Source organism: Malus domestica, chromosome 05 (genome assembly GCF_042453785.1).
Source record: "Malus domestica chromosome 05, GDT2T_hap1".
In the NCBI taxonomy this organism is placed as follows: domain Eukaryota; kingdom Viridiplantae; phylum Streptophyta; class Magnoliopsida; order Rosales; family Rosaceae; genus Malus; species Malus domestica.
Window position 1 is genome coordinate 46755740 of NC_091665.1, and position 26761 is coordinate 46782500.

At 40.9% G+C, this 26761-nt stretch overlaps 4 protein-coding genes across 11 annotated transcripts in view; 1 reads left to right on the top strand and 3 right to left on the bottom strand.

Moving 5' to 3' along the window:
• Positions 1-17228, bottom strand: part of LOC114819171 (protein ENDOSPERM DEFECTIVE 1-like) — a 35716-nt gene extending 18488 nt beyond the window's left edge. The window contains exons 1-6 of one of the 8 annotated variants that reach the window (XM_070822927.1): positions 16198-16685; positions 15842-16098; positions 15534-15653; positions 14804-14920; positions 14629-14718; positions 13342-13399 (exon numbers count right to left, since the gene is read on the bottom strand). In XM_070822927.1, the coding sequence (XP_070679028.1) occupies positions 13361-13399; positions 14629-14718; positions 14804-14920; positions 15534-15653; positions 15842-16098; positions 16198-16465 (891 nt within the window). In that variant the 5' untranslated portion in view covers positions 16466-16685 and the 3' untranslated portion in view covers positions 13342-13360. Of the gene's footprint in view, positions 1-13000; positions 13482-14628; positions 14719-14803; positions 14921-15236; positions 15402-15533; positions 15654-15841 lie in introns of those variants that run through there. The other 7 variants (XM_070822928.1, XM_070822922.1, XM_070822923.1 and 4 more) reach the window with 7 other exon arrangements.
• On the bottom strand, positions 5279-6896 carry LOC114822663 (uncharacterized). Its single transcript, XM_070822921.1, has 3 exons — positions 6765-6896; positions 6203-6678; positions 5279-6122 (listed from the first exon to the last, which is right to left on the bottom strand). Coding segments are annotated over exons 1-3 (1131 nt in total). The 5' UTR covers positions 6766-6896; the 3' UTR covers positions 5279-5468.
• On the top strand, positions 7972-9614 carry LOC139196604 (uncharacterized). The gene is made up of 3 exons (XM_070822920.1): positions 7972-8123; positions 8210-8685; positions 8766-9614. Coding segments are annotated over exons 1-3 (1131 nt in total). The 5' UTR covers positions 7972-8122; the 3' UTR covers positions 9420-9614.
• Positions 17229-18624: 1396 nt separating the features above from the next.
• Positions 18625-25225, bottom strand: LOC103438310 (sodium/hydrogen exchanger 6). Its single transcript, XM_070822930.1, has 22 exons — positions 24932-25225; positions 24767-24818; positions 24565-24624; positions 24416-24440; positions 24217-24302; positions 23998-24109; positions 23633-23695; positions 23496-23515; positions 23312-23409; positions 22724-22752; positions 22574-22605; positions 22430-22477; positions 22272-22334; positions 22092-22187; positions 21913-21988; positions 21796-21815; positions 21538-21635; positions 21350-21459; positions 20365-20448; positions 19180-19277; positions 18999-19081; positions 18625-18893 (listed from the first exon to the last, which is right to left on the bottom strand). The coding sequence occupies exons 1-22, from the start codon at positions 25137-25139 to the stop codon at positions 18835-18837; spliced, it is 1620 nt and encodes a 539-aa protein (XP_070679031.1). The 5' UTR covers positions 25140-25225; the 3' UTR covers positions 18625-18834.
• Between the last annotated feature and the right edge of the window lie 1536 nt (positions 25226-26761).

Genomic DNA, 26761 nt, shown 5'->3' on the forward strand with positions numbered 1-26761 from the left:
ACCTTAACCTCTTTGAGTCCACCATGGCATACCGGATGCACACCGACGATGAGCGATGTCTTCTCTTCCCCTCCACCCTCTCTGGTGGAGCTCTAAATTGGTATTGTCGTCTTACACCTGAGACGGTAGACTCATTTGAGGAATTGAGGAAACTATTTGTTTCCCAACACATTTTCCAAACCGATCGCTTGCACTCTGCAGATGACTTGTACACTATCCGCCAGAAGCCAGACGAGTCATTACGTATGTATGCTGGCCGCTTCAGCCATGAATACTCCCGGTGTGCCGAGGCAGACGACAAGACTGCCCTCAAAGCCTTCACGGCAGGCCTACGTGATTGTTTCTTTAAATACATGATCAATGCCAATACTTGGAAGACTTACTCTGAGGTGATGGCGCAGGCTTATAACCATGCCTCCGCCGAGGCAAAGACATATCAGGAGAAACCCCCTACAACCATCCTTTATCAACAAGTGGGAGGTGGAAGCCAGACTCACCTAAATGAGAAGACCTCGACTTCCCAAACAGCAGTGGCACCTCCCCATGCCTTGCATAATGCTTCACCGAATCAACAGACATATCAATTTCAAGGCAAGAGGAAGGATTTCCATCCTCACCACTCTCCTTTCAGTAAAAAGAGTAAGGGACACTATCCCGATAACCAAGGGTATCGCCACAATAACGCTCGCCCCCAGGCAGTCAATGCAGTGGGTCAAACCCGCGTCAAGATACCCCCTACCCCAAGGTATGAGACATACACGCCCTTGAATGCCACATGCGCGGCCATTTACCCCGGCATAGCTCACCTGATACCAAAGCCAAAGCCGAGGCACCCAGATTACACACCCCCGAATAACGCGGGCATGTTTTGTTGCTACCATGAGCATAACGGCCATGATAGCGAGAAATGTATCATCCTCCGTGATCGTATTGAAGCTTTGGCACGAGAAGGAAAAATTGATCAATTCCTTCTTCACCCTCAAAGGGATAACCGTAACCAACGCCAGGTGAATGTCATATATTCCATAAGCGGCGGCACACCCATATCTGAATCTTCCAATAGGGCCATGAAAAACAGTGAACGAATTCTGAGGCCTAGTCACCGAGTGTTTCACGTGGAAGACATCAGGGGAGGGAAGTATCAAAAGCCTAACTGGGATCCGATATGTTTCTACCCTGAGGAAGAAAGAGGCATCATCTACCCTCATAACGACCCATTGATCGTGGAGGCTCACATAGCCAACTTTGATGTTCGACGAATCCTCGTAGACACAGGGGCTTCGGTCAATATCATGTTTGCCGAAGCTTTCAGGGCACTCAGTGTAGCTGAACACTTGCTCGATCGCTCGATTTCTCCTCTGATAAGCTTCTCCGGTGATATCGTGCAACCCTTAGGGAGCATACATTTACCCTTTACTATTGGTACAGGCCCTTACACGGCTACCATTACCACTAACTTCCTAGTGGTTGACTGCCCAACGGCATACAATGTCATCTTTGGGCGCACAGGCATCAATGATCTCAAGGCTATGGTATCCACGCATATGCTGTTGATGAAATTTCCAACCCTCCATGGCAACGGCTACATCAGAGGAGATCAGCTTAGTGCACGATCATGTTACAACACTTCAGTTAAGCAACAACACTTGCCCGGACCCAAGGAAACCCTGTCTGTACATGACCAAGTCACAAAGACCAGCCTAGATGAAGCGAACTTGGATCTTCCTGATAGCAACAATCAACCCGATGATCCTCGAGATGACTCTTTCACCCAGCAAGCCCAACCTGCTGAAGAGTTGGAGAAGGTACCTATCTCAATAGATCATCCAGACCGCATGGTGAATATTGGCACCACATTGTCACCACCCCTTCGGTTAGCATTGATATCTTTTTTGAAAGAGAACACTGAAGTCTTCGCCTGGTCATACGAGGACATGCCAGGCATCTCTCCCGATGTCATCTGTCATCGTTTGAGTATTGACCCCAAGATCAAGCCGGTGAGACAGAAGCGAAGATCTTATGACGCTGAACGATACGAGGCAATGAAAGCAGAAGTTGAAAAACTCAAAGGCATAGGCTTTGTCCGCGAAGTCAATTACCCGACATGGGTAGCAAATGTGGTCCTTGTTAGGAAAAATCCGACCAAAGAAAGTCTTTCGCTTCAAAAGGTCTTGTGGAGGATGTGTGTTGACTACACCGACCTAAACAAAGGGTGTCCGAAAGATAGTTTCCCTCTTCCTCTTATTGACAGGCTTATAGACTCTACGGCAGGGTGTGAGCTCTTGAGCTTTATGGACGCTTATTCAGGATACAACCAAATCCTCATGAACCCCTCAGACCAAGAACACACGGCCTTCACTACTGACAGGGGACTATATTGCTATAAAGTCATGCCTTTCGGCCTAAAGAATGTAGGAGCAACTTATCAGAGACTGGTCAATTCAATGTTCGCCGAACAAATTGGGAAGAACATGGAAGTTTACGTTGATGATATGCTAGTCAAAAGCAAACATGCTGACCAACACATCACCAACCTATCTGAAACTTTCACCATTCTAAAGAGGTATCGAATGAGGTTGAACCCCAACAAATGTGCCTTCGGCGTGGGCTCTGGCAAATTCTTAGGCTTCATGATTAGCCAACGAGGCATTGAAGCTAACCCTGAAAAGATCAAAGCAATCCTCGACATGAAAGAGCCAATAACTTCAAAAGACATCCAAAGCCTTACTGGCAAGGTGGCAGCCTTAACCAGATTCATCTCTAAGGCCACAGACAGATGTGCTCCTTTCTTCAAAGCACTCAAGGGAAATAAGAAGTACATTACATGGACGGAGGAATGTGCCAAGGCATTCAGGAACCTCAAAGAGTACATGAGTAAAGCCCCTCTGCTCTCCAAACCAGAAGTTGGTGACACTCTCATCATCTATCTATCGGTTTCGGCTTCAGCAGTCAGTTCTGTTCTTATTCGAATGGACAGTGGTGTCGAACGGCCCGTCTACTACGCTAGCAAGGCCCTACAAGATGCGGAGACACGATACTCCAACATTGAGAAATTAGCTCTAGCATTGGTCATGTCTGCTCGGAAACTTCGCCCTTATTTCCAAGCACACGCCATCATCGTGCTTACCAATCACCCTCTTCGACAGATACTCCAGAGTCCTGACACGTCTGGACGAATGATCAAATGGGCGATAGCATTGGGTGAGTTTGACATCTCCTACCAACCAAAACCAGCCGAAAAAGGTCAAGCAGTAGCAGATTTCATCGCCGACTTCACATATCCTGTTGACATTGCTTCTACACCTGAAGCAGTAGCTTCATTACCATCGGAAGCTCAGAAAGTAGAATCAACGACCTCAGCATGGAGTCTGTATGTTGATGGCTCATCCAACCAACAGGGCTGTGGAGCGGGACTAGTCTTGACTACGCCCGACAAAGTAGCAATGGAGTATGCTATTCGTTTCAAATTCAAGGCATCAAACAATGAGGCCGAGTATGAAGCCCTTCTAGCAGGATTACGTTTGGCCAAACACCTCGGGGTTAAACAAATTGATATTTTCAGTGACTCCCAATTAGTGGTCAACCAGGTTACCAACAACTTTGATGCTAAGGACAGCTCCATGGCAGCATATCTTGCGCAAACACAACTTTTGCTCAAGCACTTCCACTACCAGATCACCCAAGTTTCTCGAGCGGCAAACAGTCATGCAGACGCCCTGGCTCGCCTCGCCTCAGCTGTGGAAGACAAGATTGGAAGAAAAATTCATGTCGAACTGTTGGCAACGCCAAGCACCATGGCCGCAGAAGTATGCAACTTACAACAGGGGGATAGTTGGATCACCCCGATCTATAATTTCCTTGCTCATGGCACCCTCCCAAATGATAAAGTCCAGACTAAGCAAATTCGATACAAGTCTACCCGCTACCTGATCATCAATGATCAACTCTATAAGCGAGGTTTTAGCCTGCCATACTTAAGGTGTCTTACGCCTGCCGAGGCGGAAATCGTCCTTCGGGAAATACATGAGGGAGTCTGTGGAGATCATGCTGGATCTCGGTCCCTAGCACACAAGACTTTTCGCCAAGGATATTACTGGCCAACACTCCACCAGGATGCCATCAAAGTATCCCGCTCATGTGACAAATGTCAACGATATGCGACTATTCCTCATTCCCCTCCAGAGCCTCTTACTCCTATGATCAGCCCTTGGCCCTTCGCCCAGTGGGGACTTGATTTGATCGGCCCAATGCCAGCAGGGAAGGGCAAAGTCTGTTACGCAGTCGTTGCAGTGGACTACTTCACAAAGTGGGCCGAAGTAGAACCCTTGGCAACCATTACTGAGGCAAAGATAGAAGACTTCGTGTGGAAGAACATCCTTTGTAGATTCGGCATTCCCAATGCGATACACTGACAATGGGCGACAGTTTGACAACAAGAAGTTCAGGTTGTTCTGCTCTAAGTTCAACATCAACTTATGCTTTGCCTCTCCAGCTCATCCCCAGTCTAATGGACAAGTTGAGGCCATCAACAAAATAATCAAGCGCACTTTGAAAACCAGCTTGGACAAAGCTAAAGGCTGTTGGCCAGAATTTGTACCCCAAGTTCTTTGGTCATATCGCACTTCATATCGGACTTCAACAGGAGAAACTCCATTCTCACTTGCCTTTGGCACAGAGGCGGTTGTCCCTGTTGAGCTCGAGCAAGCAACATTTCGAGTCCAGAACTACATTCAAAGTGAAAATGACAAACAACTCACCCTCAACTTGGATTTAGTCGAGGAACACAGAAACCAAGCTCACTTGAGGAATGTCGCATACAAGCAGCGCATCTCCAACTATTATGACTCTAGGGTCAAGCCTCGTTCTTTCAAAATAGGAGACTGGGTCTTAAAGAAAAGATTACTCTGCGACAGAGTCCCGAGTGAAGGCACACTTAGTCCAAACTGGGATGGACCGTATGAAGTCATTGGCATCAGTCGCCCTGGCTCTTACACACTTAGAAGCTCCGATGGCAAGACCCTTGGCCATCCATGGAACGCTGATCACTTGAAGTACTACTACAGATAGACTCACGATGTACAAGTGTTGAGCTATAGCCGTTCGGCATCCTATGTAATGAAGGCCATTTGGCAATGAATTCAATAAAGAGGTAATTTAGCCAACTCAGCCCTCACTCTTTTACATTCCTAGCAATGGAACACTCAAGTGTTGAAACCTCAAAGCAGATATATCCAACACGAAACAAAATCTCAGTATGTGTCGACAAGACTATATAAAGAAAGGAACAACCAAACAATGGCTTATATCCAAACAATAGATCTATTCATACATAGCCAAACATGCATTAATAATAGTGCAAACACTCATAAACACCTAAAATCCAAAACTCTCAAGCTTATAACATGGGCACATGTTATACACACATCAGACTACTACATCTAGAATACATGTAGATAGTAAAGACACTGCTATTCATTCTCATCTGAAGCCGAACCCCTGGCAGTATCACTCCGCGTCTTACCATCATCCTCTGCATCCCCAAGATCCTCTTCACCATGCTGAGTCTGTGCATCAGCACTACCTTCATTATCAGACTCATCTTCGCTGCTAGGATCAACAGCAAGGACAAATGTCTCGCCCTTTCGATGATGCTTATCTATATCTTCGTGGTATTTTCGAAGAATGCTCCCATCATCATAACGATCAAGGACGGCCATCCATTTCCTTTTTTCAAAGCGAGCTTCTTGAGCACAGTAGGGTTTAATAGCAAGATGAAAGGTCGAAGAACTTAAGTATTCTTGCACAGCAGCCTCCCTTTCAGTTGGAATGCTCTTCTCCAGTTCAGAAATCTCAACTACGGCACCATCCAATTCTCCACTAACCTTGGATACCTCCAAGGTAGCCACCTCCAACTGTTTTTTAGTTGCCTCAAGCAATTTCTTAAGCCTTAGGTTCTCACCATTTCGCCTTTTCAAGCTCTCCATGGTTTCGTCCTTCAGTTGGAGAGCCTGAGTCAAAAGTCCCTTATTCCTTCGGGCCTCGTCCACAAGCTGCTTATTCTCCTTCAGTTTTGCCTTGTACCGCTCAACCTCTTGCAGTCTGTCGTGATACTCGGCCATGACCTGCATGGCAAGACGATCATCACTATCTAAATAATGATAATAAAGAGGAAAAAGTAAGGAAATGACAAAGTAACACTCACATATGAAGACAGCTTCAACATCCGGTCGCAATCCGATTCATCCTTAGCTAAGGGCTCTCCGAGCTCATCGAAGGCGAATCGACGCCCTGCCAAGCAATTGTTGATATCCCCAAAATCCTTTGGCCGCGTGGCAACCCTCAAGTCCTTCCACGGGACACTGCCAGCTCTTTCCTTGCCTTTCCCCTCATGACGGGAACCAGGATCACTTTCCTGGACAGTGTGCTCCATAGTAAGAGGAGGAGGCAACAGTCGGCTCCCTTCTCCTGCAACTACGGCAGCAGCATTTTCAACGGCCTCGACTCCAGTCTTCCTAAAGGCAGGCCCCTTAAGGACCCCATCTCGGGACTTAGGTCTAACGGATGGTTCCCCTCGGAACTTATGAATTTTCTTATGCGGTAGGATGTCTTCCGAAGGAACTAACACTGGTGCTTTCCTTTTATTGGTGCTAGTCCCTGTTTTCTTGCTTACCTTCTCCACTGCATAAGGAAAATCAAAATAAGAAATACAACTTTCCAAATAAAGTAAGGAAAAGAGCAAAGTTTACATGAAGGATACAACTTACTCGATCGTCCCTGGCTCTCGGAAACTAAGGGTTGGAAACCGTACCGACGAAATAAGGGTCGTAGCTTGCTTAAGGGGAATGACCCCTATTTATAGAAAAACTTGTAGCTTTGTCACATTGACATGTGTCATGTTATGATTGGTTCTTGATGTCGACACGTGCTGCGCTCTGATTGGCTTCTAATCTTGACACGTGTCGAGTAGTGATTGGCCTCCTGGTCGGAGGGGAACTCTTCTGGGTCCTTGACAGTATAGCGTTGGCCGGTGCTCGGTAGTTTCGGGATTGGTCAAGTATGGTACAAACAGTGCTCCCCTAAGTTCCCGAGTGAGGGAAACTCCTCGGTTGGGGACTTGCAAGATCCAATCCCTTGAGTAATCACGAAACTTCTAAGTACCGAAGTGTGGTCTGATCTTCATCTGCCCTTCTCTGGAAGTACCTTTCCTCCATCCGGGAATGGTGTATTTAGCTGATGAAGATGCACAAGGTAATGTCTTCCCAACCGTCAAACTTTAGCTATTGCTAGTTCTTCCTCCATGGCGTTGGGTGAGGGGGTTGTTTTTTATGCCATACCCATAGTTCGCTCTGAGTTCACAGCAGACCATCTAAAGAATAACTTGTTAGATAATGAGAAGCAGGTTGAGGCGCTAAGGTAGTCATGTAATATCCCTCGTAGTGTAGGGATACGTTTGGTACATGATGAAGAATGGCCTTCTGAGCCTCCCCAGGGTCATGTTATGTTCTACACCCAGATATTACTGACTTTAGGGGTGAGACTACCTTTACATCCGTGGTTGCAAAAGATGTTATCTTTGATCGGATATGCACCTGGGCAACTCAATCCTGGTTTCTGGGATACTTTGATTGGATTTTATATCATTTGGATGGAATGTGGGTTGTGTGAGCCTTCCTTCCATCAGTGGCGTTACTGTTACAAGATGCGCCCAGCAAAATCATGCACTGGTTATGCCGAGTGTGCATGTCGGAGTGAGAGAGAGCGTATTGTGTATGGTAAGAAAAAGGCATACTACACATGGAAAAACCGTTGGTGCTTTCTGTATAATGATTGGGAGTATGATAAGGGTGTCACGCCTGAGCGACGTGTGCTTACTCATTTCCAGACTGTAGGTTGTAACGTATCAACCGTTCGTACTATTTGCTATTTGTTGTGGTCTTTTCTTGCTTCTAACACTTTGCTTCATGTAGTGACGCGGGGCACCATCAAACTGTTTGGGCAGGAGCTATCTGACATAGAGAAGGTGTTGAGGGTGCCCAAAGAGGATAGACACTTAAGCAAGCTACGACCCTTATTTCGTCGGTACGGTTTCCAACCCTTAGTTTCCGAGAGCCAGGGACGATCGAGTAAGTTGTATCCTTCATGTAAACTTTGCTCTTCTCCTTACTTTATTTGGAAAGTTGTATTTCTTATTTTGATTTTCCTTATGCAGTGGAGAAGGTAAGCAAGAAAACAGGGACTAGCACCAATAAAAGGAAAGCACCAGTGTTAGTTCCTTCGGAAGACATCCTACCGCATAAGAAAATTCATAAGTTCCGAGGGGAACCATCCGTTAGACCTAAGTCCCAAGATGGGGTCCTTAAGGGGCCTGCCTTTAGGAAGACTGGAGTCGAGGCCGTTGAAAATGCTGCTGCCGTAGTTGCAGGAGAAGGGAGCCGACTGTTGCCTCCTCCTCTTACTATGGAGCACACTGTCCAGGAAAGTGATCCTGGTTCCCACCATGAGGGGAAAGGCAAGGAAAGAGCTGGCAGTGTCCCGTGGAAGGACTTGAGGGTTGCCACGCGGCCAAAGGATTTTGGGGATATCAACAATTGCTTGGCAGGGCGTCGATTCGCCTTCGATGAGCTCGGAGAGCCCTTAGCTAAGGATGAATCGGATTGCGACCGGATGTTGAAGCTGTCTTCATATGTGAGTGTTACTTTGTCATTTCCTTACTTTTTCCTCTTTATTATCATTATTTAGGTAGTGATGATCGTCTTGCCATGCAGGTCATGGCCGAGTATCACGACAGACTGCAAGAGGTTGAGCGGTACAAGGCAAAACTGAAGGAGAATAAGCAGCTTGTGGACGAGGCCCGAAGGAATAAGGGACTTTTGACTCAGGCTCTCCAACTGAAGGACGAAACCATGGAGAGCTTGAAAAGGCGAAATGGTGAGAACCTAAGGCTTAAGAAATTGCTTGAGGCAACTAAAAAACAGTTGGAGGTGGCTACCTTGGAGGTATCTAAGGTTAGGGGAGAATTGGATGGTGCCTTAGTTGAGATTTCTGAACTGGAGAAGAGCATTCCAACTGAAAGGGAGGCTGCTGTGCAAGAATACTTAAGTTCTTCGACCTTTCATCTTGCTATTAAACCCTACTGTGCTCAAGAAGCTCGCTTTGAAAAAAGGAAATGGATGGCCGTCCTTGATCGTTATGATGATGGGAGCATTCTTCGAAAATACCACGAAGATATAGATGAGCATCATCGAAATGGCGAGACATTTGTCCTTGCTGTTGATCCTAGCAGCGAAGATGAGTCTGATAATGAAGGTAGTGCTGATGCACAGACTCAGCATGGTGAAGAGGATCTTGGGGATGCAGAGGATGATGGTAGGACGCGGAGTGATACTGCCAGGGGTTCGGCTTCAGATGAGAATGAATAGCAGTGTCTTTACTATCTGCATGTATTCTGGATGTAGTAGTCTGATGTGTGTATAACATGTGCCCATGTTATAAGCTTGAGAGTTTTGGATTTTAGGTGTTTATGAGTGTTTGCACTATTATTAATGCATGTTTGGCTATGTATGAATAGATCTATTGTTTGGATATAAGCCATTGTTTGGTTGTTCCTTTCTTTGTATAGTCTTGTCGACACATACTGAGATTTTGTTTCGTGTTGGATATATCTGCTTTGAGGTTTCAACACTTGAGTGTTCCATTGCTAGGAATGTAAAAGAGTGAGGGCTGAGTTGGCTAAATTACCTCTTTATTGAATTCATTGCCAAATGGCCTTCATTACATAGGATGCCGAACAGCTATAGCTCAACACTTGTACATCGTGAGTCTATTTGTAGTAGTACTTCAAGTGATCAGCGTTCCATGGATGGCCAAGGGTCTTGCCATCGGAGCTTCTAAGTGTGTAAGAGCCAAGGCGACTGATGCCAATGACTTCATACGGTCCATCCCAGTTTGGACTAAGTGTGCCTTCACTCGGGACTGTCGCAGAGTAATCTTTTCTTTAAGACCCAGTCTCCTATTTTGAAAGAACGAGGCTTGACCCTAGAATCATAATAGTTGGAGATGCGCTGCTTGTAGGCGACATTCCTCAAGTGAGCTTGGTTTCTGTGTTCCTCGACTAAATCCAAGTTGAGGGTGAGTTGTTTGTCATTTTCACTTTGAATGTAGTTCTGGACTCGGAATGTTGCTTGCTCGAGCTCAACAGGGACAACCGCCTCTGTGCCAAAGGCAAGTGAGAATGGAGTTTCTCCTGTTGAAGTCCGATATGAAGTGCGATATGACCAAAGAACTTGGGGTACAAATTCTGGCCAACAGCTTTTAGCTTTGTCCAAGCTGGTTTTCAAAGTGCGCTTGATTATTTTGTTGATGGCCTCAACTTGTCCATTAGACTGGGGATGAGCTGGAGAGGCAAATCATAAGTTGATATTGAACTTAGAGCAGAACAACCTGAACTTCTTGTTGTCAAACTGTCGCCCATTGTCAGTGACTATCGCATTGGGAATGCCGAATCTACAAAGGATGTTCTTCCACACGAAGTCTTCTATCTTTGCCTCAGTAATGGTTGCCAAGGGTTCTACTTCGGCCCACTTTGTGAAGTAGTCCACTGCAACGACTGCGTAACAGACTTTGCCCTTCCCTGCCGGCATTGGGCCGATCAAATCAAGTCCCCACTGGGCGAAGGGCCAAGGGCTGATCATAGGAGTAAGAGGCTCTGGAGGGGAATGAGGAATAGTCGCATATCGTTGACATTTGTCGCATGAGCGGGATACTTTGATGGCATCCTGGTGGTATGAGATACTCTTGTTCTTGGTGTGGCTTATTTGCTGAGGTATTATCGGGGGGAAATAAAGCTGAGTATTTCGAGAGGTTATGTTGAGGGTGCCTTTTCGAATGCGAGAAAGGGTTGAGCATTTTTGCAGGTTTGCCTGTCCGTTGAGGAGGGAGGTCAATGTATATAGGGATTTCCCAATAACAAGTAGTAATGCTATTCCTTTACCCTTCTTGGTCACAGCAATGTAGTGGGAGCTGCCAGCTTCACGTGTTTTAATTTTGTCAGAGAACTTTGAAAAAGTGGTATGTGGTATCTGGAAAGCTGATGTTACGTGTGAAGATTACAGACAAGCTTTATCTAAGGAAATCTGGCTCTCGAAGTTCTGAGAGTTGTGCCTCTTCGGTTTTCGAACAAGCAATCCCGTCGAGGATCTGACTCTCGAGATTCGGAAAGCGGTGCTACTCCGGTTTTTGAGAAAGTAATTATGTTGGGAGTCTTTTCTCGAATGTGAGTAAAGGTTGGACGTTCTTGCCAACCTGTCTTGCCGCAAAACACGGAGGTCGACACACATAGGGACTTTCCAGTTGTCAAGCAGTGGTGCTGTTCCTTTACCCTTATGGGTAATAGTAGGGTAGCTGGAACTTCGAAATTCTCGTGCCTAAACTTTGTCAGAGATCTTTGACAAAGTTATATGTGGTACCCGAGGAGTTGATGGTGCATATGGAGAGCGGTGATTGAACAGTAAGATTCACGTGCTTTCTACTTCACCAGAAATCTTCAACAGATTGCCCGTAATTTCCGCAAAGCTGAGTGTGCATGTGACAGGTGCTGACGAGGCTGAAAAAGCAGGTGCTTCTTCGATTTCTGAGATCGGCCCTCGTGGTATCTGAGCAGCCCAGCTTTTGAGAAAGCAAACGCCTCTTCGATTTCTGAAGCTCCGTCGAGTGCAGATTTTTATAGAGGCTGGCATTAAGTTCCACAGCACACTTGAATCTCTACCAGTAGAAGCTCATTTCTTGCACTTCTAAGATCTTGATTTGTCTGACCTCTTCCCTCTTTAACACATTTGAAAATGTCTGGACCCTCCGACCGTCGTTTTGACTTGAACCTTGGAGAAGAGACAGCCACGCCTTCTCCAGACAACATATGGCGCCCATCCTTCATATCCCCTACTGGTCCTCTTACCGTTGGGGATTCTGTGATGAAGAATGATATGACCGCTGCAGTGGTGGCCAGGAACCTTCTCACTCCCAAAGATAACAGACTACTTTCCAAACGGTCTGATGAGTTGGCTGTTAAGGACTCTCTGGCTCTTAGTGTTCAGTGTGCAGGTTCTGTGTCTAATATGGCCCAACGCCTATTTGCTAGAACCCGCCAAGTTGAATCATTGGCTGCTGAAGTGATGAGTCTCAAACAGGAGATTAGAGGGCTCAAGCATGAGAATAAGCAGTTGCACCGGCTCGCCCATGACTATGCTACAAACATGAAGAGGAAGCTTGACCAGATGAAGGAATCTGATGGTAAGGTTTTACTTGATCATCAGCGGTTTGTGGGTTTGTTCCAAAGGCATTTATTGCCTTCGTCCTCTAGGGCTGTACCTGGTAATGAAGCTTCAAATGATGAACCTCCAATGCCTCCTCCTTCTGGGGTTTTGTCAAGTACTGAGGCTCCGGATAACCACCATCCGGTGCTTTCTCTTTCTGGGGCTCTACCGACTGCTGAGACTTCCCCTAAGCAACCTTTGTGAAGGCTCCCTTTTGTTTGTTTATTTTGACTCATGTATATGTACATATTTGTGGCTTATCGAAAATATTAATAAATAAGCTTTGCTTCATTTCAACATATTGTGTTAAATACACCAAAGCCTTCTTCATAAAGTTCTTTGAATTTTTGCTTTTGTTGAAACCTGTATTGTTGAAGCTTTGTGAGTGAAGCATGTAGTTTGAGGTAGTGTTCCCTTAATTTCCCGAGTGAGGAAAACTTCTCGGTTGGAGACTTGAAAAATCCAAGTCACTGAGTGGTTGTGAGACTGCCGAGTATCAAGGTGCAGTAGCATATGGTGGGAGTCCCCCAAGTCTTCAGGCGAAAAGAGTTGCCGAATGAGGTGTCTAGCTAGTAGTCAATGTCATGAGTAGGAAAACTTCACTTGTTTCTTTTCGAAGTGGTAACCCAGGGCTCTTTCTTCATATATTGTTTTTTTTTGTTATGAAGATGTGTTAGATGCACAAAACCGGATGGTCTTGGTACAACGTAAATCCGACCGTGAATCTGCATGAGATGTAAATGACACAAGATGTATCGTGGTTCACCCCAAGGTTTGGGCTACGTCCACACTGATTGTATTGTATTTCTCTGTTGAAGAAGGAGAGAGAGAGCTTAGAGCTTAGGGGTGTGAGGAAGCTTTGAGAGGGATGAGGAGAGACCCCCCCTCTTTGTGAGGGTGAGGAGGCCCTTTTATAGAATAAGGGCTCCTCCCCTAATTACATATTTGCCCATTCCTTTATTACATAATTACATTTAAGTCCCTCGAGTATTTATACGAGGTCTAAATACGAGGTCCTAAATATGGTATAAACAGAGCTCTTTCTCCACCAATCACTCTGGTTCTGAAACCAAATCTTCTGTTTCTTCTGCCTGACCATCACAAAAGTTTTCTTCATTGAAAGCCAAAACAAATGCTAGACGGCACATTAAGCCCTTATTATTGACTCCATCTCTTCACAACCAAAATAATGTAATGTTTAATTAGTGTGCACAAGAACTGCACACATAACTTCAACCAAAAAAAAAATAAAAAATGCCCACACAAAGACACTTTATTTTGCACTTTATAAACCTCGTTCTCCTTGTATCTAATTAGGAACATTTTGGATGCGGTCTCTAGCTATCAATATTCTTTGATTGAAAACTTGTTAGTTTTTAGTTTTTTATTGAGGTCCCTGACATTAATGTAATAATGTAAGTTACTATATTTTTTAAATTAAAAATTAAAAATTGAAATTTGTAATTGTTTATATTAATGAGATTTTAAATAAAACCCATAATTTATGGGATTAAAAATAATAAAATATAAATTATACTCTCTATTATATTGTGTGTGTGTATACATATATGTATGGGTACATTAACCAAAATTAACAAAAAAAGTTATTGTACCAAAACATGGATACATTCTCAAATCAACGAAAAAGAATGTATCCATATAAGTTTAAACATGGATTAAAAAATTTGAATGGATTTTATATTAAAAAAAAAGGTACATTTTACATATAACAAATTGATATATTTGAGAATGGGTACATTTAAGATTAAAAAAATTGAAAAATTATATGAATGGGTACATTTAAGATTAAAAAATTGAGAATCTTTTTATGTATAAAAAAAAACTAATAGGTACAAACTTAATTTAATTTAATTTTTTATTATTTTGGAAATGTTTGAATTGAAAATTAATTAGAAGTTTAAAAGAGGTGTGAGTATTAAACCCTAAATTAATTACAAATTTTTATATTAAAAAATTATATAATAAACATGTAAATTCATTATCACATTATTGCTAGGGACTTGAATCAAAATTTAAAAACTAATAAGGTCTTAGTCAATGAACAGTAAGAACTAAGGACCGGATACTAATTTTTTCATCTAATAATTAATTAGAACCGAAACAACTCAGTGTGGTGTGGAAAATCTTTGTAAAATTGTTTACCCTCCCCTTCTACCCATTTTTATCACATGCCCATGAAATTTTACCACTACAGTGAAATTTTTATTCTTGTCAGCTGTGCTGTCACTTCAAATAAAACGTAAAATACAATAACATTCAGTTCTTGATGAGAAAGGAAAAGGTCTCCAATTTAATTTACCTTTGGCATAGATCGCTGAACATGGAAAACTATTGTGTCCATCACTTCTATTGCTGAGCTCAATGTCTCTTCTAACTCTGGTAGATTGGCCTGCAAAGTATCTCATGTCAGCGTTACCACTTGAGTAAGAAAGCCCTAAATGAAGCAATACCCTAACATAAGTTAATGATTATACCGTAACACTGCCACTACTTGGAAGTTGAACTGAGGCATTCAACAATGCTTGAGTTGCTTCTGCCAGATAAATTGAATAATCCCCTTGAAGAGAAAACCACTGGTCCAAATATGGAATCTAATATAATATCCAATGAAGTACGTAAGTTCCAAACACCATTCAGTGTATACATATATATAAACACAAGTTAAAATGGAATCTAAGATAACGTAACAGATTTCTTACTGTCGGAAGAAGATAAAAATGCTCAACAAACAGTTTTGTGCTTTGAGCTTTCTATGTAACTGGCAATCTTACTCTCAGAAGATCACGTTCCACTTGGTATTGGAAAATAAAATTGTGATCTCTCACAGCCCATAGCAATATTTCATTACTTGTAAGTTCTTTTCCGCAGCTAAATTTTTCAGAATAACAGTGAACCCGAGAACACAGCTTGAAAACGAGTTTGTAGTTGTAGAAATCATATGTTCTATTGTGAACAGAAGCATTATAGAAGATAAAATAAGCCCAATTCTTCATGGATAATTTTCTCTCACCATGAAAGATTTGGACTCCACTATGTTCTTGACCGCACCTTGAAGGCAGGTTACAAGGCAGGCTGTTTTAGGTCCAACAAGCAATATAAAACTAACAAATTGGTAATCAAGGATAGGCAATATACAATACTGAATGAGATCATCAAGCTAAAAGTGTAAAGCAATCAACAAACGCTGGCAAGTGGCAGCCTTACTTGAGCTTCGAGAATTGTTGATAAAGTCTTTGTTCTTTGCAAAATGCCAAGTTCTATCCGTTTCCTCTTCGCAGAATCATATAGTTCAGCAATCTTTACCGCAAGAGAATAAAGTGTTCTCTACAAGGAAGTGGAGAAAAACATTTAATTCACAAGATAAATAACAACTTATAATTGCACCCATGAATTTGTGACAAAACCCAATAACTGCTAGGCTGTGCAGTTGGTTAAGTTGGGACAATATTGGTGTTTTAGTAGAAGACCATTGTCTTGACTCTGAAATCTTTATATCAGTGAAATAGACTAACCAGGGTTTCTCTCTGCTGAGCTCGCATGGAAGCCTCTGCTCTTGCATTGGCGTATGTCCACTGTAGATAGCGGTTCTGGAGCACTCTCAAGGAATGTACATCTTCCAGATGGCTAGAAATTTTCTTTCCCTTCCTCATATCTGGGCCCGGCTTTACACTAGCACATGGTGGGACTGGAGGAAGGCATAGACCACCCGTCTTCCCTCCGTTTGTATATGTCTTGGAGATAGCCGATGCCAATTTTTCACTGCCTTTGTCTGTCAGGAAGAACGAGCTATCGGAACTTGATAATGACAAGTTAAGAGAACGGGAGCAAGGGGAAGCAGAATACTTTGAAAAATCGCCAGTGGCATTACCCCTGCTGCTACTTTTCTCAACGAGCTGCCTGCTAGAAACGGTTGGCAACAAATCGGCCTCAGGCATGGAAGAACGAATATCAGGAAGACACCGTGCTGTGCTGCTTGGCGTTTGACTATGATTACTGACATCCGGACAAGTGGCCTCAGTAGGTAAAGACATCCCGTTAGACTGCAAGAGCTTAGCAGCAGCTGTGGCAGTTACGTTGGTAGACCGCTGCTGAATGAGGTTGGTAGACCGCTGCTGAATGAGTCTGAACCTCGACATCCTATCTAGATTAGCAGTCGCCACTGGTGTGCCAGGTCTTGAGGGTGTGGTTTTTAGAAGATGCTGCCTCTGCTGTTGCTGCTGGGTTCTGCCTCCTCCTCCTCCGTTCTCTTTCAAAGGCTAGGCGGGACGCTGTTTTCTATAATTAAGCATCTGGTCCGGTGGGAGAGGGGTTTCCCAGATCTGATTCTGAGTGTGAATGGAGGAGGGGCCGGTGGGCCTGTTCTCGTCGGAGCAGCGCAAGGGCTCCAAGTCCAAGTGCCTCCGCCGCCTATTCACAGAGGAAGACCGCTGCCTCGACTGAATTTCGGCCAGGGTCGAGGATGGAGTTAAGATGGTTTGTTGATATTTAGGAAGGGGCGATTTGGCAGGCAAGGGATGAGGGAGATCACCGGTGGAAGCCGCAGGAGACATGAACCTAGAGCTCACCTCCCTCACTCTTGGCCGCCTTTGAGCAGTCGGCGGCGGAGGAGGAAGAGGATGGGGAGGAGCGCAAGCTTCTGCGTCCTCTACGGTGGCAGATGCGCAATTTTCCACGGTCGATTGATCCATAATTCCTCAATAAATGCACAAATAAATCGAGGAAAGCGCTTATGGTTATATATAAGCGAATCTGAGAAGAAATTTGTGAATGTTAAAATTCACCTGGAGTGGAGTCCAAATGAGAATCTCAGGTTGAGCCCTACCTTTTAATGAGCGCTTTCCAATCCTCCAGCCCTCCCCAATCTTTTACCGACCCAGAAGTCTTCAAGCAAATGAGCACAAGAAATAGATAAAAGGAGCTAACGAGGATATATCATATAGTTGTCGTTCACGGTAACTGACCTTAAGACAAATTTATTTTATTTTAATTTTTTTGAAAAAAAAAACTATATAATCTATACTAAGAGGTAGACTTAGCCTCATAATGAACTAGTAATAATAATGTGGTTCAAATTTATCTTTGGCGATAATACAATCTAAGACCTCTCACTTGCAAGTGAAGATAAATAATACTAGACTGTAGTAGTAAGTGGATACAGCATTCTATTTACACGTAAAAAAAATATTACTACCGTTTTATTAAATAGAATTAATTGTAGTAATGGTCTTGAAATTTTATCCCTTTATTAATTTTAGTCCTTGAACTCTTATATTAGTTTCTATAACCCTCAAACTTAATAATATGTTGGAATCACATTTGTCATTTTCACTAACGTCGTATATTTTTTCATTAAATCGAGTGATATATTTAAGAACTTCATCCCACATCCCTAAAAATGAGAAAATAAGAAAGAAAAGAAAAACTTAAAAACAAAGTTTTTTTTATGAGAAAAATGAATACACATGAAATCGCGTTCCGTTTTTATTTCGTCTCTTTATATTTCAATTTCATTTTGTATTAAGTTTTAGTCATTATTTTATAGACTTTTATTTTACTTTTAGTTTCTTCTATTGTTTTTTCAAGTTTAAGGTTAAAGTTTCTAATATATTCTTAAATTTAATGAAGAAATAGATGAAGTTAGTAAAAAGGACCAATGGTGCAACACATTGTTAAATTTGAGAATTAAAGAAACTAATATAAGAGTTCATGATCTAAATTAAACTCAGAGTAAAATTCAAGGACTATTGCTACACTCAAGCCTACTAAACAAATTACAGTTTCTGTGTCATGCTACATGTCCATTGAAGTTTCTGTGCAAAGCCTAAAAGCGAGTTATTCCATTTGAGTTCATCCTCTATATATCTCATTGTCCAAAAACCCAAGGACCTAGAATCTGGACCATTCAAATTGAATCCTATAGTCCTTATTAATCTATTCCGCTAACTTATCTCACACAACAAAACAAGGACCTAGATCTCTCTCTTGAACGGTTCAAATTTCTTGATCTTTGAGCTCCGAACAGTGGGATACAAAGAGGATCTCAATTTGTTCCATTTGTGTACGTCTTGGACATACGAGTAATGTGCCACAAAGACACTTACCCAAGAATGCAGCACTCATTCCTCTAACCACTCTTCTCACTATTTTAGCATCGCATAGTAAATGATATTCTGTTTTAGTAATTTAATTAATTAATCAAGGGTATTAACCTAATTATTTGTTGGAGCCCTCTCAGTAATGTATCACATGAATGAATCGATAATTTCTTAAGTTCTCACTCAAATAAAATCTCAAATGACAAAAAACAAACGATTTGGATCATGAGATTAGAAGGTGGATCTATCAATACATCAGGTGTAGGGGATCAATAACTACAAAAAAATGTTTACTAATATTGTTGGATTTGAGCCTTCATGATTCCATCTATGAAGCCATTTTGATGGCGCAAGTCTATATACAAAGTTGACTTCATCCTCTACCATATTTGTTTCTGAAAACTGAATCATCAAGACTGTTGGCCATGGCCATGGAAACCCCCTCTTGTAGAGCCAGGCATTGGCTCATCTGTTAGGAAAATGAAAACAAAAAAGGAAAACAAATTAAGATAGGGAAATTAAATACTCACTATTCATAAAGTGGAAACGGGGATTCATGTCATTTCTTTCTTACCAAGCTCATCCTCTTCATCACCATTCTGACTTGTAAAGAATGGCGTGAGGTAGTTTCGATCTAAAGCTGTGAATGACGCTGTGCTGCAAGAGAAAAGGGTGGAGGGCAAAACTGGATGCTTAGCAAATAAATAGATAATGAAAGCCAGGTTCCTCTATGAAGGTAGCAACCAAATGGTTACCTCTGATGGAATTCCTTCAGTTTCATCTTGATCCTGTTCCCCGATGATCCTTCGTCATTATAAGATGGTGCAATATAGCCATTGTTCCCTTCGAAACTCTGGGGAAATATATGTACACATATCCAAAATAGTTAGCTTTGATGAGTTGGTAAAATCAGTGATCATGAAAGTAGAATTGTTATCACAATTCACCATGTGACCCATCAATTTAAATAGGATATTAAATGAGCTGGACTCATTAAATGTTGCAAAAGATAATTGTGTAGAATAATAGAGGAGGGACGCTAAACATCTTTGCACATATTTGAAAGGAGATCTTGCACGTAACTTCAGAACATGTCCAAAAGTGCTGGTTTGGCTCCATTTTAACTTTTAAATTTCTGTCTGAGGTAGTCCCAATCAGTCCAATTCTCACCAGAAATCAATGACCATGTATATTAAATACTATATCTGTGTCCCACTCTCATCAAAACCCCTTCAACAGACCTACCTGTTGTTATTCCCAAGGGAGTTTCTAAAGCATAGATATGACAGGGCAGAAACAGAGAGATTCTCTTACAATCTAAAGCTTGCCCTCTATGTCAGGAAGGGGATGCAGGGTCTATTTAAAATTCTGTCAGCCATTAGCTAAACAGAGAACCAACTTCAATAAACCTCTGTCTGATTTTCTCACAGAAACTATGCTACTATATATGCAAGGCACTAGATAACTTGGTGTGAGAGTTGTGGGTTGTGGTTGTAGGTCATGTATCAGAGTCCTAATCTGTCAGCATGGTGTCTACTGTGCCCTGTGACAGGGAAAGGCAACAGCAGGAAAGTAAAGGATCTAAAAACCTTCGTACATATGTGAGATTAGAGACGATAAGCAATCGCTTCTTTGGGATCAAAAGAATGTCCCTACGTAAATAGTAGCCTTGGATGATCAGAATGACCCACATCAGTTCTTATCCTGTGGGGCTAAGGTTACATTACTATAACCAATGTCCAGAAACTTTTTAAGGGATTGTGAACCAAATCCCTACACAAATGCTCCTTCCTTTTCTGAAATAAATAAAGTAGATCCAAGTAGCAAATTTGGCCATCACAAATATGCATCGAACTCTTTTGTTATGGTTCCTAAAATACAAAGAACAAGTAATTATGCATAACATATTTTCGTTTTCTTTTTCTAGAGCTAGAACTTACTTCACCCAAAGTACCCTCAATGCCATCACCTACTACTTGTAAAGCTTCCAGCATGGTACCGGTTGAACCTCCAATTAATAACACCTAAAAAATGGGTCCGAAGGTTACAACTCAGTCAGAAGAACAATATCATATGCATCTCACAAAACAAATATACTTGAATAATATATATTTGTAGATGTTTCATTCATCCAAAAAGAATAAACATCGAATTGGTAATTCCTCGTTCCTGATATGCAAGGTGTCAAATTACCAAGTTTCTCTACGTGTCTGTCCAAGACAACAAATGAGGCTGCAATCAAATAATATGTATATGTTCAAAGCTAGTGCTGCTAGCATTGCCATTTAACATTTTTTTTTCAAACACATGGCTTTCCAATTTGTTCACAAGGCAGGTCTTCATAACAAATTTCAGTTAGTCAAAATAAAATTGTCTATTCCAGACAAGTCAGTAATTTTTTTGGCATAAGCAAAGGTATTGATGCAGAATAATTTTTTAGCAATTTTTTTTTAATTTAGTTTCCTATTTGATTTCTTAGTTTCCATTACTTATTATTGTCCAGTTTGTAGTAGGATTAATATTACATTTCTATTTCTAGTAAGGTTAGGATTACTTTCCTCTTTATAATATGTTCTTTGAAATTCGATAGAGTATAGTTGGTTGATTTAACGAAATTATCTCTCCTTGAATTATCTTTTGCCACTCTGTTTCTTTGATTACTTTCCTCTTTATAAAGAACAATAATATTGTTACCAGCTTTTTAATTTCGTAAAATAGTTATTGGTATCATTAGAAAAGTTCAAGGGCATGGGATGCAATATATTGACGAAGTGCTGAATTCAGATTCAATTCATGACTAGTATTTTAACAAAGGGCAAGATGATGTATTACTCTACAAATATCCATCACGTAAAATATGTCCTCAATATTCACCAGACATTTGGAAGAAGATTCTAAATTGATGACAAGGATCAGTTTGTGTACCGTCAGAACCACTATGGCAGTGGTTGCAGTGAATATAGTCTGGCCGTGTCCTTCTGGGAGATCATGAACTGATTGCAGAGCGAGGGCAAATGCCATGGCCCCTCGAAGTCCTACTCAATCCCATAATGCATTATGAATATCATAAGTGAATAAATTCAGAATGATCAGCAAGTTTATGCTCTTCTTACCACCGTACCAAAGTGCCTTCTGGTGTTTTAAAGGTATCTGTCTGTGTGCAGGTCGAACCAAGTTAACCAAATACACACAAGAAAAAACATTAGCTGCCCTGCACAAATCATTTGGCAAACTGATTTAAGAGTTTTCATACCAAAACACAGCGATTTATACAAAATGGAAAATGAAGCAACAGATGCATAGAAATTAAAAGACTACTAAAATAAGATTGTGACCAAAGTCTCATCACAGATAACATAAAGGAAGCATACCTTGCAACTACAATAAATATCTGAGGCAATCATGCACGAAGTTAAGGAACAATAGGAAGTTTCAGTTGCTAAAGTCTCACAGAACTTTTAACTTTAGACTACTAATTCAAAGGATACAATTGAAAAAAAAATGAACCCCACATGCGACCAGCTATGTTGTTCCATGGCAATATCAAAGCCCATGTATATAAACCTGAACATTAAGGTTTTTCATTTCAAAACAAGCGTGGGGTGTCATGTGTAAAGAACAGCTTAAATACTTGTTATGTAATAAAGACAATGAAGAGATCACTTACACAAATGTCTCCGCTAGTGATGATATCAAATGGAAAAAGGAAGAAGCAAATCTTTGAGAGTTTTCTGATAAATTTGAATACGTGTAATGCTTCATGACTTAAAACAGAACACCAGTTTGTCCATGACACAGCTTTACCGTAGGATATATTAAAAAGAAAAAAAATTCAGTTCTTCCACTTACCATTCCTGTGAACAATATTGATACAATACCAGACAGGCCAAGACCTTCCGCAAGCATGTAACTAGACAGAAGATAGTTCTACATCATTTTGCATATAAGGAGAAAGCCTTGAAACTAATTTACATAATATGAAAAAGGGTCAAGAAGATCACTTACGAGAAATATGGAAAGAGGACAAAAAGACAGCACTCCAAGTTTTGTAGACTGAAAGGATAACAAGACAACTGTGTTATTTCTACCGTAGTTGTAACCATACAAAGGTTGGCAAAGAATGGTAGAAACTAGAAAAGCATCACTCACTTGTCAATATCCAACCCTGCATACTTAAAAAGGTTTTCACAATTAGGGTTTCACAATAAAATCTACCACCAGAAGCCTTTTTTATTTTATGGAATCAACAAAAGATTTTCAAAACATAATGGAAAATTATTACTTGATAAAAAAGGATATTAAAGCAGATGTAAACCCAACTCCAACACCTGTAAAGCAACACACAATGTATGTTAGTAGCTGAGAAAACAAAATGCAGCAGTAATTCAACATCTAGATAAATAAAGCATGTGCTGCTCTCGTAATTTCTGAGGGCAAAGAAAAAAAGGAGTCATTGCTGTTAAGTGACGATTATATAACTGAGACTCATAGGTTTACTTTACTAACGAGTTACAACAGAGCAGTTGCAGTACAGTATAAGAGGTTTAGTAGGATACCACAACAAATTATTTCCAGGAGATATGTAAAACCTGTTACATAACTCAAATATGGGTGTTGGCAAACTCTCTCTACCCTAACATCCCCCTACCCTTGCTATGACTTATCCTGCTTATACCCTATCACAGCACTTGACATCACAGAACTTAACACTTCTAGACTGGAAAATCATGAATGTCTTTCCAAATATATCAAACACAGGTGATAAGATACATTTTCAGATGAAGCAAAAATATATTATTATTACTAGAACATTTGCTTTTGATACGTACAAAATCAAGTGCAAATCAAGTACTTCATTAGTTGACTGTAAGACAGATATATATTGACCTGCAGACAAGGAACCCACAAAGGTCTCAAGAAACCTGACAACAACCATGAAGAAGTTCTCTCCAGATGTTGCGTGACTTCTTACTAAGGACATTGTCCTGCATAGCAGAACACCAGTTTAATTAGAACTGAAATTCGCACAATATTCTAAAATATAGGTACAATAACAATTTACTCTACATACCTGTACAAGGAAATTGCCATCTGTTGATTGGCGGGCATACAATCCAACAATTTCATAACGTACACAAGGTCAATCTTTAGATAAAAGAAGTACACATCAAGAACATGGATCATAAACAAATAACAATAAAAACATACGACATCATTCAAAACAGATTCTCCAAACACCAGAGCATACAGGTTCATATCTGTGCCAAGTTCCTGCAATAAAGGACCATCACAAAAAACTACATTAGTGCTGAAAAATTTAGATAACAATATGACTGATTGCAATTTGACAAGCTATATTGGTGTTTTATTTGTCGTTTTGGGTGGAGTGCGGGGGAAGGGGAGGATCCAGACATTTTTGGTTAAGGCATCTTCAATAATGTTTCCATGATATTTCTTGATCCTGGAAACGATTCAATAATGTTTCACTTTCATGTTTGGTTGTGTAACTTGAGTTCACCGAAGTAAACTCTACCATGGAATATTGTGAAAATTTAAATAGACCAGATAACCACCTGAAAGATGGACAAGACGGTGACTGGATCAGTTGCTGATATAAGTGCACCAAACATCAAGCACTCCACAAATGGAAGTCTGTAGGTGAGGTATATTAGACCACCAAGGTAACTGCAATAGGAAAAGGAACCGATTGATCTACCTTAGACGTATGGGGTAAAAAAAACTGTAATATTCTGAAAAGATTTTGTGAATGGAAAGTGGAAACAAAAACTTACACTAGAATACCAGTAACAACGGAAGCTATAAAGGTTCCTAGGATAGCAAAGGTGACAATGGCTCCAAAGTTGGAGAAGAAAGGCTTCTGCGAAGAAGGGGACAATAACAGTAAATAAGATTAAAAGGAGATGGGTTGCAAGGCAAAAGGCAAACACGCATGTTATCTCGGAGCTACAAATAATTATTCAGAAAACTTACAGGTGAGAGACTGAAGCCCGACTGAGTGAGCGCAAAAAGCGTCAAGGAAAACAGCATGTACTATGTAGTAGCCTATCAAGGTAAACTGAAGCAAGAAATGAAATACTTGAAGACAAAAAATAATAGAAATAGGGAAACAGTTTGGATATAATATGATAGGAGGTAAGAGGAATAGGAAGAAAAATTCCTCATGGAAGTTAAACCAGGCCCTGAAACAAAGAAGGAACAGAAAGGGGAAGAAATAATTGTTAATTAAATTGTTGAATTGAATTTGAATTGAATTCCCTCTTTGTATAATATTGGTATTGGTATTGGGCCCATTGGCAGGGCATATAGAAGGAGGGACCTGACCTGATGCTATTTTCCGTATTAGAAATGCTAGCAAGTCCACCTACAATTAAGCCTGAAAATAAAATAGTACAAAGGATGGGTCAGTCAAGGCCAAACCCTAATCGATCAATCGCAACGAGACGATGGAAAAATAGGGAAAAAAAAGGACTAGGAGAAATACTATACCAATTAAAAGAGAAGCGCTGGCCTCAGGAAGATAGTAGAATTTGTGGCGGCGAAGGACATGGCCAAGGACGAAAGAGAGGACAAGCATCATGATCTGGAGAAGAATGCCAACCCCAGCGGCCTGCTGCTCCTTCCCTGGAGTGGTCCCATTGGCATCCGCCGGAGATATCTGGATCGCCATTAGTTGGTGTTCATCCTCCATCGCCATTAGCTGTCCTGCTGCTGCTCAACTTCTTCACGAAACACCCCTGTACGGCTGTGCCGTGAAACTCAGTAAACTCAAAATTTGGGCCCAACTAAAATATGATAAAGGTAAATTACAACGTCTTTAAAATATTTTAAAAATATTTTAATTTCATTCAATTACTTATTTTTCATTTCAAAGTCATAAGTTAAAAAAAATGTTAAATAATAAACGAATAAAGAATAAAAAGTTTTATTAATTAATTTAGTACCCTTTAAATCTTTTTTATATATTTTAAATAAAATAATAAAATAATAATTAAATATTTTGGCCCATGTTACATGGGATAACAGCCACGTCAACAAAAATATGGTACCCAGGGTGGGCACTTGAAACCGAAAACCGAAACCGAAACACGAATCAAATCGAACCGCACCGAATGGTTCGGTTTTGCGGTTTTGAAATCGAACCACAAAGTAGGAAACAATTTGGTTTCAATTTTGGCTTTTGAAAACTACATCGAAACCAAAACTGCACCTCAAATTAAATGTCATTTTTATATGGTTGTTTGTTAGAGTCTATATGGTTAGTATTAGACTCAACCACTAGAATGTCATTCCTTCCACCCCTATTCTATTCAACAATTATCACATATCTATGCAGCCTTTTGAAGAGATAGAGCTATCTTGCATTTCTTTAGGAAACTAAATAGTAGATTAACAAAATCATCCCCAGCTTCTCCATAACAAACCATGTTCCTAGATTTGATAACTATAAGCTTTCGAAGAGATAGAGCTATCTTGCATTTCTGTAGGAAACTAAATAGTAGATTAACAAAATCAACCCCAGCTTCTCCATAACAAACCATGTTCCTAGATTTGAAAACCATAAGCTTATCAGTAGATAGTGCAAATTAACACTTGCATTAGGATTAACATGTAATTTTATTGGTGCAAATTTGCATACAACGTTTTTGGTATTTTACCATGTTAGTAATTAACATTTAAAGGTGCAAAAACAGGTGTGTGTATATATATGGAGTTGGAATATATGTCAACTGTTACAAGCAAATATAGTGTGCTGACTTATAAACAATTCTCCCATCCTCCTCATTTACACGTTCAATGCGGGCCTTATTATGCTAATCAGCCTTTGCTGCAAAATACAAATCTCCTTCGTGGCCAAGTGAAAATATGCAGATGATCCTATTTTATTAATTTTCAGCATAAATTAACACTTGCATTAGATAGGTATAAACATGTATTGTTTGAAAAATAAGACCGTCTTATGCGTATATAGGTGTAAATTTTAAACTGTACATTTTTTTTCTTCCCAAAACCAAACCAAAACACTTGGAAACCGCACAAAACCGAACCAAATGGTTTAGTTTCATTTTGATTTTGGCTTCAAAACTGCACTGAACCACACTGCCAAAAGTTTCAATTTCAGATGTGGTTTCACTCAAACCTAAATGGTGCAGCGGTAGGGGTGGGCATGGTTCGGTTTGGGTTTAGGGTTTAGGGTTTAGGGTTTAGGGTTTAGGGTTTAGGGGTTTAGGGTTTTGGGGTTTAGGGTTTTGGGTTTAGGGTTTATTAGGGTTTAGGGTTTAGGGTTTAGGGTTTAGGGTTTAGGGTTTAGGGTTTTAG